This window comes from Hypanus sabinus, chromosome 9, assembly GCF_030144855.1.
Source record: "Hypanus sabinus isolate sHypSab1 chromosome 9, sHypSab1.hap1, whole genome shotgun sequence".
In the NCBI taxonomy this organism is placed as follows: Eukaryota; Metazoa; Chordata; class Chondrichthyes; order Myliobatiformes; family Dasyatidae; genus Hypanus; species Hypanus sabinus.
Genome location: NC_082714.1, coordinates 128,860,665 through 128,874,403, shown reverse-complemented (window position 1 = coordinate 128,874,403; position 13,739 = coordinate 128,860,665). Strand labels below are relative to the sequence as shown.

The window sequence follows — 13,739 nt, the reverse complement described above, 5'->3', positions numbered from 1 at the left end:
TGTTTCCTTTAAACTTTTCCTCCTTCACCCTCTGGTTTTTTTTCCCTCCCCTAGTCTCAGTGGAAAAAGCCTGCTTGCATTCACTCTTATCTATACCTGTCATAATTTTATATACTTCTATCAAATCTACCCACATTCTTCTACGCTCCAGGGAATAAAGTCCTAACCTATTCAACCTTTCTCTGTAACTCAGTTTCTCAAGTCCCAGCAACATACTTGTAAACCTCCTCTGTACTGTTTTCTTTTTTATATATTGGTGAGACCCGACGCAGACTGGGAGTACATTCCGCTGAACACCTACGCTCTGTCTGCCAGAGAAAGCAGGATCTCCCAGTGGCCACACTTTTTAATTCCACATCCAAGTTCCATTCTGATATGTCTATCTATGGCCTCCTCTACTGTCAAGATGAAGCCACACTCAGGTTGGAGGAACAACACCTTATATACCGGCTGGGTAGCCTCCAATCTGATGGCATGAACATTGACTTCTCTAACTTCTGTTAATGCCCCTCCCCTTCTTACCCCATCCCTGATATATTTAGTTTTTTTTCTCTCTCTCTCTGCCCATCACTCTGCCTGTTCTCCATCTCCCTCTGGTGCTCCCCTCCCCCTTTCTTTCTCCCTACTCCTCCCATCCCATGATCCTTTCCCTTCTCTAGCTCTGTATCCCTTTTGCCAATCACCTTTCTGGCTCTCAGCTTCACCCCACCCCCTCCAGTCTTCTCCTATCATTTTGTATTTTCCCCTCCCCCTCCTACTTTCAAATCTCTTACTATCTTTCCTTTCAGTTAGTCCTGACGAAGGGTCTCAGCCTGAAACGTCGACAGCGCTTCTCCCTATAAATGCTGCCTGGCCTGCTGCGTTCCACCAGCATTTTGTGTGTGTTGCTTGAATTTCCAGCATCTGCAGATTTCCTCGTGTTTGCCTGTACTCTTTCAACCTTATTAGTATCCTTCCTGTAATTAGGTGACCAAAACTGCTCAAAACACTCCAAGTTTGGCCTCACCAATGTCTTATACAACCTCACCATAACATTCCAACTCTTATACTCAATACTTTGATTTATAAAGGCGAATGTACCAAAAACTCTCTTTACTACCCTACCTGTGACACCCCTTCTAGGGAATTATGTATCCGTATTCCCAGATCCCTCTGTTCTACTGCACTCCTCAGTGTCCTACCATTTACCTTGTATGTTCTACCTTGGTTTGTCCTTCCAAAGTGCAATACCTCACACTTATCTGCATTAAACTCCATCTGCCATTTGTCAGCCCATTTTTCTAACTGGTCCAAATCCCTCTTTGAAAACCTTCCTCACTGCCCACTACATCTTTGTATCATCTTTGTATCATCAACAAATTTGCTAATCCAGTTTACCACATTATCATCCAGATCATTGATATAGATGACAAATAACAATGGACCCAGCACTGATCCCTGTGGCACACTACTAGTCACAGTCCTCCACTCAGAGAAGCAATCCTCCAGTACCACTCTCTGACTTCTCCCATTGAGCCAATGTCTAATCCAATTTACTACCTCTCCATGTATACCTAACGACTGAATCTTCCTAACCTCCCATGCGGGACCTTGTCAAAGGCCTTACTGAAGTCCATGTACACAACATCCACTGCCTTCCCTTCATCCACTTTCCTGGTAACCTCCTCGAAAAACTCTAATAGGTTGGTTAAACATGACCTACCACTCACAAAGCCATTTTGACTCTCCCTAATAAGTCCCTGTTTGTCCAAATACTTGTAGATCCTATCTCTTAGTATTCCTTCCAATAATTTACCTACTACTAACGTCAAACTTACCGGCCTATAATTTCCAGGATTACTTTTAGAGACTTTTTTAAACAACAGAACAAAATGAGCTTAAAAAAAAAGAGTTGTGGATCTATTCCCAGATCCCTCCATTCCTACTGCTCACCATGCAAGTTTTACCCTGGTTTGACTTCCCAATGTGTAACTGCTCACATCTATCTGCATTAAATTCCATCTGCCATTATTTGGACCATTCTCCATCAGGCCCAGATCTGTTGCATGTTCTGATAGTTTTTACTTGCTGTCCACTACACTCTCAATCTTGGTTTCATCTACAAATTTGCTGATCCACCTTCCACATTACCATCGTTGGTACAGATGATAAATAACAATGGACTCACCACCAATCCCTGCTTCACATCACTAGTCATAGGCCTCCAGTCAGGAAATCATTCACCTACTCTGTGGCTTCTCCCGCAAAGCCAATGTTGAATCCAAGCCACTGAACCTTATTGACCAGCCTTCCATACGGCACTTTAACAAAATCCATTTTCTTTCTTTCATCAATTTTCCCAGTAATCACCTCAAAACAGTCTATAAGATTGCTTAGGCATGACCTGCCACACACAAAATTATGTTGACTATCGTTAAACAGGCCCTAACCACCCAAATATTAATATATCTGGTCCCTTAGAGAAGTTCCAATAATTTACCCACCACCACATTAGCTATCCTCCAGTCCTCTGGCATCTCACCCATGACTAAAAATGTTTTAAGTACCTCTTTTGAAGGCCTACAAGCATCCCTTTGCCAGAAAACAAACTATCCCAATGTTATCCATGCTAACTTGACTCAGTTTTAACTGACCCTTAGTTCCAGTACAAGAGTATGGTTTTCTTTCTCAAAAGGATGCTATGTAATTGGGTAAAAAGGATAACAACAAGGAAGTCGAGATGAAACTTTAACAACTCGACTATTGTATTCAGATCTAGGTAACACACTTCAGGAAGATGAAGGGTGGAAAAACACGAGAAAAGGTTAATCCCAGAGAAATGGAACAGACTGGAAAGATTGTGAAATGTTGCAATGTACTCCTAGGAAGTAATTATGCGGGGGGGGGGGGGTGGGGAGGCAAAAATCAGTGATTCAATGTACTCCTTGGAGGAGATGGCTGCAAGTGAATCTAGTTGAGGCGTGTAAACTCAACTGTATAAAGTGGATGGACAGCAACTGTTTTTATTGGGCATAAGGGTCAAGAAGCATGAAGCAAAGAATAAGCACAAGAAATTCTGCAGATGCTGGAAATCCAAAGCAACACACACAAAATGCTGGAGCAAAGAATGATTGTTACTTACAGAACAGCTGTGACTAATATGAAAAATCTATTTTACATAGCATGGGGTTGAGGTTTAGAATGCATTATCACAAACAGTAATGGAGCCAGATTCAATTTTACTGAACTAGGGGGAGATGGATCTGTAAGGACTCTGGGATGTTATGTAATTGGGTAAAAATTACCCAAAAAGTTTAACCAACTGGATTGCTCTTGGTACAGACTTGGACAGAATGGTCACTGGTGTGCATATTCTATGATTCTATGAAATCATATTCTATGATTTCACTGTGAGATCATGCCAAGACCATGTATTAAGAGTTTTAGTATATTACTTCTTCCACTTCTAGAGTACCACACAGTTCACATTTACGGAAGCCAATGACCTGATTTTAATTATCAGCATCTTGCTTAATTTTGATTGGTATGAAGGTCATTCTTGGTAGAGCCAGTTTCATAGTTAATCTGGTCATATTTTCATGGTACTTGCAATTCTGCAGACCTTGAGGCAAAAGATCAATTTATATTGCACAAATGCAACTATATTTTTGGCTAAATAAGCAAATGCTAACATTTATAATTTCTAATCATTTCCATAACTGAGAAATTTTTACCTCTTGCATGGGGATGGGAGAGATTCTGGAGGATTGGAAGATTGCAGTTGTTCCCTTATTCAAGAAAGGGAGTAGAGATAGCCCAGGAAATTATAGGCCAGTGAGTCTTACTTCAGTGGTTGGCAAGTTGATGGAGAAGATCCTGAGAGACAGGATTTATGAACATTTGGAGAGGCATAATATGATCAGGAATAGTCAGCATGGCTTTGGCAAAGTCAGGTCATGCCGTACAAGCCTGATTGAAATTTTTGAGGATGTGACTAAACACATTGATGGTAGAGTAGATGATGTAGTGTATATGGATTTCATCAAGGTATTTGATAGGGTACCCAATGCAAGGCTTATTGAGAAAGAAAGGACACATGGGATCCAAGGGGACCTTGCTTTGTGGATCCAGAATTGGATTACCCACAGAAGGCAAAGAGTGGTTGTAGATGGGTCATATTCTGCATGGAGGTCGATGACCAGTAGTGTGCCTCAAGGATCTGTTCTGGGACCCTTTCTCTTCATTACTTCCATAAATGACCTGGATGAGGAAGTGGAGGGATGGGTTAGTACATTTGCTGATGACACAAAGGTTGGGGATAGTGTGGAGGGCTGTCAGAGGTTACAGTGGGACATCAATAGGATGCAAAACTGGGCTGAGAAGTGGCAGATGGAGTTCAACCCAGATAAGTGTGAAGTGGTTCATTTTGGTAGGTCAAATATGATGGCAGAATATATTAATGGTAAGACTCTTGGCAGTGTGGAGTATCAGAGGGATCTTGGGGTCCCGAGTTCATAGCACACTCAAAGCTGCTGCACAGATTGACTCTGTGGTTAAGAAGGCATACAGTGCATTGGCCTTCATCAACCGTGGGATTAAGTTTAAGAGCTAAGAGGTAACTTCACAGTTATATAGGACCCTGGTCAGATCCCACTTGGAGTACTGTGCTCAGTTCTGGTCACCTCACTACAGGAAGGATGTGGAAACTATAGGAAATGTGTAGAGGAGATTTACAAGGATATTGTCTGGATTGGGGAGCATGCCTTACGAGAACAGGTTGGGTGAACTTGGCCTTTTCTCCTTAATGTGACGGAGAATGAGAGGTGACCTGATAGAGATGTCTTAGATGATGTGAGACCTTGATTGTGTGGACAGTCACAGGCTTTTCCCCAAGGCTGAAATGGCTAACACAAGAGGGCACCGTTTTAAGGTGCTTGGAAGCAGGTACAGATGTCGGGGTAAGTTTTTTTAAAAAATGCAAAGAGTGGTGAGTGCGTGGAATGGGCTGCCAGCGATGGTGGTGGAGGTGGATACGATAGGGTCTTTTAAGAGATTCATGGATAGGTACATGAAACTTGGAAAAATAGAGGGTTATGGGTAACCCTAGGTAATCTCTAAAGCAAATGCATGTTCGGCACAGTATTGTGGGCCAAAGGGCCTGTATTGTGCTGAAGGTTTTCTATGTTTCTATACTAATCTGGCTTTTCCTTAAATGCATCTGCACTCAGTGACCATTTCTTTTAGGTACACAAGCTCATGAATGCAAATATCTAATCAGCCAATCATGTGGCAGCAACTTAGTGCATAAAAGCATGCAGACATGGTCAAGAGGTTCAGTTGTTGTTCAGACCAAATGATAAGTGACTTTGACTGTGAAATGATTATTGGTGCCAGGTGGGGTAATTTGAATATCTGAGAAACTGCTGATTTCCTGAGATTTTTACACAATACAGCCTCCAGAAATTATAAAGAATGGTGCAAAAACCAAAAAAAGACCCAATAAGCTTCAGTTCTGTGAGCAAAAATGCCTTTTTAACGAGGGCGATTAGACAAGAATACCCAGACTGGTTCAAACTGATAGGAAGGTAGCAGTAACTCAAATAACTAATCATAGGAAAAGTGGTGTGCAAGAGAGCATCTCTGAATGCACAGCCTGTTGAATCCTGAAGTGGATGTGCTACAGCAGCAGAAGACAACAAATATACATTCAGTGGCCACTTTATTAGGTATATGATGATGACGTCGACTCAGGCCCGAGAGACCAGCGTCGGGTATTTTCATACCTCACAAGGCGCGGAACGAAAGACTGTGCGGCGCGCCACTCCTCACACAGACATTATTAGGAACAAGAGGTACATAATAATGACCACTGACTGCATTGACATACATGGGTATGAATGTCAACATTTACATTAATAGGTTCTTTCATGGTTTATGGAGAGAGGGGAAAAATTCAAAGGGGATCCGAAGGTGAACTTTTTACACAGTGGTGGGTATAGGTGCCAGAAGAAATGGTAGAGGCAGGTACATTATTTAAAAGACATTTGGACAGGATAGGCAGGAAAGATTTAGAGCAATATGGGAAAATGGAGGCAAATGGAACTAGCTCAAGAAGGTACCTTGGTTGGCACAGCTAAATTGGGGTAAATGGCCTATGCTGTGTAATTCAATGATCTTAAAGACTTTCTCTCAGTTCAATCTTCAGATATTTATTTTCTTTTAGAAAACCAGAATAAGCAATATGGCATCATTTCTAATGGATATCGCTTGATCCTACTGTCATACTGGCTACTTGACCTACTGGTTTAGAATTCTTATGACCTGGCTTCAAACCTGAGCTCTGATGTGTCTGCCAAGAATTCCCCTCCACGTTCAAGGGCCATGCAGGTTGGTAGGTTAATTAGCCACTGCAAATTGACCCAAGTGTGTGGGTGAATAATCTGGACGAGTTGATAAAAAAGGAAAAATTAAACTTTCTTTCATTACAGAATTGATGTAATGAATTTTGATGGCCCATGCAGATCCAGTAGTCCAAAGGCCCTCTTGCTGTGCTATATGAATCTAAGACAATGGCTTGTTATTTCAGGCATTATTATATTTATTCCAGTAGTTTGTGTATGGATTCTCTCTCTTTGCTCATTAAATTGATGCTGCTTGGTACACAAGAGTACTTTCAGAAGATTGTTTGTTAATCCAGATTCTAGAATCTAGTCTCATGTCTTCAAACCCATAAAAGATTTTAGTTCGAAGACCATTTATCCTCATTAGAACATTAGACATTTTTTGACAAGAGCAGGCCATTTAGCCCAACAAAGCTTGCCAAAGTCCTATTTACGTACTGCTTTGAAATAACTATCAAGTTTAAATTCGAAAGTGTCTAAGGTACTACTCTCAACTATACAACTAGATAAGTTCGTTCCACGTGTCTACATCTCACTGTGTAAAGAAATGCTTCCTGATGTTAGTTTGAAATCTCCCCTTAACCAATCTCCATTCAAGGCCCTGCGTCATTGATGACGGATTGATTTTGAAGTAGCAGCTGGCATTCACTTTACTTATACCCTTAATGACTGAGAACAATTCTATCATGTCTCCTCCCATTCTACGTCTACTTAGGCTAAAAATATTTAATTTTTTCATCTTATTGCCCTTCTCTGGACTCTCTCCAGTGCCTTCATATCCCTCACGAAATATGGAGACCAAAAACTGTACACAGCATTCAAGGTGCAATCTCACTAGTGCATTATACAGCTTAAGGAGAACATCTCTTGACTTGAACCCCACTAAGCGCATTATATAGCCCAACATTCAATTTGCCTTCCTAATTCCTTCTGCGCGTGATCCAGATGTTGATAGTGATGAGTCTGCCAAGATGCCCAAATCCAGTGTGCTTTCTAACTCAAGATCCCCATTGAAAATATATATTTGATATTTCTTAACTTTACTTACACAACATTTCATCTGCCATTTACCTGCCCACGTCTGAATTTTAAGCCTGTAAAATACAGGAGTAGAATTAGGCAATTTGGCCCATCAAGTCTTCTCCGCCATTTAATCATGGCTGATCCTTTTTTACTCCCCCTCCTCAGCTCCACACCCCGGCCTTCTCCTCATAACTTTTGATGCGGTGTCCAATTAAGAACCTATCAAGCTCTGCCTTAAATACACCCAATGACCTGGCATTCACAGCTACCCGTGGTAATAAATTCAGCACCCCGACTAAAGAAATTTCTCTGCATATGCTTTAAATCAACACCTCTCTATCCTGAGGCTGTGCCCTCTTGTCCTTGACTCCCCCATCATGGGAAACTTCCTTTCCATGTCTACTCTGCCTTTCAACATTCAAAAGGTTTCAATGAGATCCCCCCTCCCACCCACATATTTCTAAATTCCAGCAAGTACAGACCCAGAGCTATAAAATGTTTCTCCCATGATAACCATTTCATTCCTGGAATTATCCTTGCGAACCTCCTCTGAACCCTCTCCAATGCCAACACATCTTTTCTTATGTCAGGAGCCCAGAACAGTTCACAATACTCAAGGCAAGGCCTCATCCGGGCCTTACAAAGCCTCAGCATCACATACCTGCTCTTGTATTCTAGACCTCTTGAAATGAATGCTAACATTGCATGTCTTCTTTACTACCAACTCTACATGCAAGTTAACTTTGAGGGTGCTCTGCACAGACTCTCAAGTCCCTTTGCAGCTCAGATGTTTGGATTTTCTCCACATCTATAAATCAATGTGCACATTTATTTATTCTACCAAAGTACATGACCATGCATATTCCAACATTATCTTTCATTTGCCACTTTCTTATCCACTCTCCTGATATGTCCAAGTCCTTCTGCAGCCTACCTGTCTCCTTAGCATGACTTGCCTCTCTACCAAACTTCATATCATCTGCAAACTTGGCAAGAAAAAGCCAGCTATCCCATCATCTATATCATTGATATACAGCATAAAAACATCCCAACTCCAGCCCCTGTGGAACACCACTAATCACTAGCAGCCAATCTGAAAAGTATCCTTTTATTCCCACTCACTACCTCCTACCAATCAGCCAATGCTCTAACTATGCCAGTAACTTTCCTGTAATACTATAGGTTTTTAATTCAGTAAGCAGTCTCATGTGTGGCTACCTTGTCAAAGACCTTCTAAAAGTCTAAATATACAATATCCACTACATCCCCTTTATCTATCCTACTTGTAATGTCAAGGAATTCCAACAGGCTCCTCAGGCAAGATTTTCCCTTAAGGTACCAAGACATCTGGCTGCGCTCCCCCACTCTCCAAAATGCTGTGGATGCGATCTGAGACATCCCTAATCCTGGCACCTGGGAGGCAACCTACCAATTAGGTTCATGTCCACAGAATCTTGTCTGTTCTGCTGACTATTGAGTCTCCTATCATTACCGCTCCCCTCTTCTCCCTCTTTCCCTTCTGCACCACAGACCAATGTTCAGCACAAGAAACCCAGTCTCCGTGGCATTCCCCTGGAGGTCATCCCCCACAACAGTATACTTATTATTGAGGGGAGTGGCCACAGGGGTGTTCTGCACTGACTATTTACATTTCCACTTCTAATGGTCCTCCTGCAACTTAGGAGTGACTACTTCGGGATAATCTCCTCACTCTCCCTTACAAGTTAAAGGTCATCTCGCTGCTGCTCCAGATCCCTACCATGGTCTTCAGGGAGCTGCAGCTGAATGCACTTCATGCAGGTGTAGTTGCTTGGGAGACTCTGGATCTCCCAGGACTCCAACATCTGGCACGAAGAACACACACAGCCATTTACTACCCTGGATACAGTGAGAGAGAGAGAGAGAGAAAAAGGGAACCTTAACAGAAGCTTACGCAGAGCCAATGCTTGACACTCCTACTTTCACCATTGGCCTACTCCCGACAATGGCTGCCCCACTTATCATATCCACACCTTCAATGAGTGTTACCAATCTGTGAGAAAATTCACTGCTGTAGCCCAATCCTACCACTGACTGGAATGAGCCTGAATGCCCGCGAATCACACCTTTTAACAAGTGTCGCTGCCCTGCGAGAAACCTCATCACTGTGTCTTGCTCCTGCCTCTGAAATGAGCCTGAACGCCCACAAAGTTCTCCTTTGAAACAAGTATCGCTGACCTGTGAGAAACATTGTCACTATGGCCTGCTCCTGCCGCTGATTGGGTAACTTTTGTTTAGATCTAGCTGCATTGATCCTGCTGCCTGAATGTTTCCAGCCCATCCTCCTAATTTTATGTCATCGGCAGTGTATTTATTATTTACTTATCCAAATCATTAATGTAAAAAAATAGCAGCACCCCCAAAACCAGTCCCTTTGGAACCTCACTTTTAAGTGTGAAAATGTTTCTCTCACCATAACTTGTTTTCTGTTTTTGAGCCAATTCTGCACCCATTCGCAAACTTTAACCTGAATCCCTACTTCCTGTAATTTGATTATTAACCTATCGTGGAGTACCTTGTAAAAAGCCTCTGAACGTCCAAGCAAATTATACCCACCACTCTATTGTTATCTTAAATTTTAGTTGCCCCTTGATAGAACTCCACAATATTAGTAAAACATGATTTCCCCTTTCTGAACTCATGTTGGCTTTCTGCCTTTTTGTATCAGCTGCTTTTCCATCTCATTCTTTATTTTTGTTTCTATTATCTTGCCTCCGATACATGTTAAGCTTAGTGGTCTATAGTTATCTGGGTCAGTATAGTTACCCTCCTTTTATACGTTGTACACGTTAGGTCATTTCCAGTCCTTGGGGATTTCACTAGTCTTCAATGACTTTTGAAAAATACATGTTCTGGATTTACAGATATTATCACAGACCTCTAAGTACCGTTGGATATATGTTGCCTGTCCCTGAAGATTCATTAACTTTCAGCCTCTTTACCTGAAGCAGGACCTCATTTTCTAAGATCTCTATGTCACTTTAAACAACCTTATTTTTCTCTACACTTACTGACATATTGCTAACACCTTTGCAAGTGAATGCTTTAGCAAAATATGAGTTAAAAGACTAACTGCTATATCATTCTCGGCATAATTTATCATTCCACTATTATTCCTAACACACATAACTTCCTCCTTGAAGTTTCTTTTATATTACTTGAAAAAAAATCTCTTAGGGTCAATCTTAGCATTATCGGCAATATCCTTCTCAACCTGCCTTTCGGCAATCTGAATCTCTCTCTACTATAGCTCTCATATTTTCATATGCCCTACCGATAACATCATGAATATTTTTTCCGTAATCCTTATTTTCAATTTTTATGTATATCTTTATTCATCCATGTAGTTGATCTATTGTTTTTATTGCTTCACCTAACCTTGGACATGAACATTTCCTGCACTGTCTGTATTACCTCTTTAATTCAACTCAATAGTTCCTTAACTGACTCAACATCAAGCAGTTCTTTCCAGTTTACATTCTGAAGTCTTTGCCACATCTGCACAAACTTTGCCTTTCTAAAATTCAATTTACTGGCTGATTTTTATTGATATACTCTTCCAAAAAAACTGGTGAGACTGCAAATATAGTGATCACTTGTTCCTAAAGGCTCAACAACTTCGGTACTCAAAATTCTATTCTGATTGTTACAGAATATCAAATCTAGACAGGCTTCCCCTCTTGTTGGTGCATTAACACACTGGGTCCAAAAAAACAATCATTCAATAACTCTAATTCACTTTCCTGTAATCCATTAGCCACTCAATATTTGGGAAATTAAAGTCACCCATAACTATAACCTGACCCTCAGAACTTGCTTATTTTAATATTCTGATAGAGCAGTTTATTAAGATCACTATCAGCATTTGGGGGTTTATAACATACAATGTTTATAACATCCAATGTTATTCCTTTATCTTTATAGTTTTCAATTTTCATCCAGATATCTTCACCAAGTCTCAATTCATCTCCTATCTCATATCATGTTTAAATTATCTCAGGTATATTGCTACTCCTCCAAAATTACAATCTTTGCTAAGTATATCCTTTAATACTTATAATTCTTTATATTCATCACCATCCTTTGAGGTCAGATAAGTTTGTTACTGCTATTATATCATAGTAATATGCACTTGCATATAATTCCAGCTTTTTTTTTTATTCGTAATACTTCTTGAATTTATACAAGTCATCCTTAATCTATTACTGATCTTTCAATCTATTCTGACCCATTTTTGTATTTTTGAAGCCTATAATCAGTTTATCTACTCAGCCAGGGGATCTCCTACTTGTGGCCCTGGTACATAACACACCATACTAGACTCCTTGTCAGTACACAACCGATTCTCAACCTCCATCTCCCCTCCCAATAATTAAGTCCCCTACTATCAATACTTCTTTTTTACGAGGTTTCGGATTAGGAGAGTCTTGTGGGGTTCCTCTGTCCTGCCTACCACTTCAGAGGTTTCATGGTCGCCACTGAGCATCACTAGATGTTCAAAACTTCCAGCTCCGGAGTTGTCACCCCAGGACAGTGTGCATCTCTTATCCTGCTCTTCCTTCCCACAGTCACCACCTGTCTCTTTCTTTCTGGTCTGGAGTCTCAACCTGTGGTCATCTTGGGATGCACTCTATATCCCTAAAGGACATCTGGAGCACATCTGCCAATTTTCTACATCATGGGTCAGGTTCCTCCTCAAGTTCAGCCACCTTGCTCCCTTAAATAATATTCAAGTATTCAAATAACTTTTGCTTATTGCTTATGTTTATTATACTTCAAGAATTTAACTGACTTAAACTTTGCAACTTATGGCTAATGTTCATAAACTACCTCCTTACAAGTATCAGCATATTTTCTTTTCATTTCTCCCTCATGCAGGCTTCTGGATAAATAAAGCTCCCCTTCCCCCACCCCTCCATTTCAATCAGCTAATTCTGCTGGAGACAGTGTTGATAATTTACCTGATATTCACGGAGAATTGTGTGGGAGATTTTACTTTAATTCTCCTATTCTATTTACTGGGGAGCAACTTACACTCAGGCCCCACAAATGTTGATACTCAGGCCCAGAGATTTTAACGCTCACCTAAGTAGACAAGTTGGTCTACTAATATCAGCACGTCAAGCAGTATCTGTGAATGGAGAAACAGAATGAACATTTCATGTCCATGAAATACCGTTTCTCTCTCCACAGCCTAAATCTGTTCAGAATTTCCAGCATATCTTTGGGTTTTACTTCAGATTTCCATTACTTGCGGTCTTTTCAACATCTGGTCTACCTCTCAAATCCTTCCGGAACCCAGAGAATCTCTATCAGGCCAGCCTCGGGCCTCAACTACCTGCAGGAGTCCTGGAAGCGACATGTCCCATTGAGATAGAAGGGGCAAGGCTTCATGGCGCGCTGGGTTGGATGGATCCACAGGACACGAACGGTAGGTTCTGGTGGCTCGTCGCTCTCGATGCCCACGATCATGGCGTTGTGATATTGCAGTGGCCCCCACGGCGTGCGGTAGGGAGCCCGCACCTTAGTGCCGCTGATCTCTTCCTCAGATCCCTCCGGTACCTCATCACCAGCCTCGGGGTCCTGGTTCCTCCCCACCGTCTCGCCGTCAGGCTCCCCGGCCAGAGCAGCCTGGAAGGCGGCATATTCTGCGTCCAGCTGAGCCCCTTCTCCAGATTCGGGCCCCGGGGAAGCCGTCTGGTGCAACTGCTCCAAGAGCTGGCTCTTGCGGACCGAGAGGAGACTGGACTCGGTGAGCGCGATCAGCTGCTGCAGATCAGCTTGCAGCTGAAGCAGGTCAGACTGAGCCTCGGCCTCGGGCTGGTTCTCGGCTCCCAGCGCCGCCTCCACCTGCTGCAGCTGCGCTTTATACAGTTCGATAGCCGCCTCCAGGCTCGCCTCGTTCATGGCCATTCCGACAAGCAGCCGGGACAATGTAGCAGAGAGTCGGGCGGCCTACGGCCTCTCAGACCGGCTTCCCGGTACCATCTCAGCTGCCTGTCTAATCACGGCCCACTGAATACACCTCCACTCCCGCGACAGCGGCACCTTGCGGCGCGCATGAGGAACTGCGCCAATTCCCTGCCGGGTCAGCTTCTGCGCTGGACCGCCGTCTACCTCGTTCTTCTTCCTATTCTTCTGACTCTTAGTAGCGGTTGGCACATTACCAACTGGCCTGGAGTGTGGTAAACAGAATGGGAAACAAACCCCTACTGTTTCAAATGAATGCTAAACTACCCCCCAAAGCCCTAGATTTTGCTATTAGAGTCCATTGCCAAGAAGGCCCACCAGCGCCTT

The 13,739-nt window shown here is 42.3% G+C and overlaps 1 protein-coding gene across 1 annotated transcript in view; it reads right to left on the bottom strand.

Annotated features, from left to right (window-relative positions):
• zgpat (zinc finger, CCCH-type with G patch domain) overlaps positions 1 to 13,469 on the bottom strand; it is a 36,136-nt gene extending 22,667 nt beyond the window's left edge. The window contains exon 1 of the mRNA XM_059980553.1: positions 12,781 to 13,469. Within this exon, the coding sequence (XP_059836536.1) occupies positions 12,781 to 13,355 (575 nt within the window). The 5' untranslated portion in view covers positions 13,356 to 13,469. The remainder of the gene's footprint in view (positions 1 to 12,780) is intronic.
• Between the last annotated feature and the right edge of the window lie 270 nt (positions 13,470 to 13,739).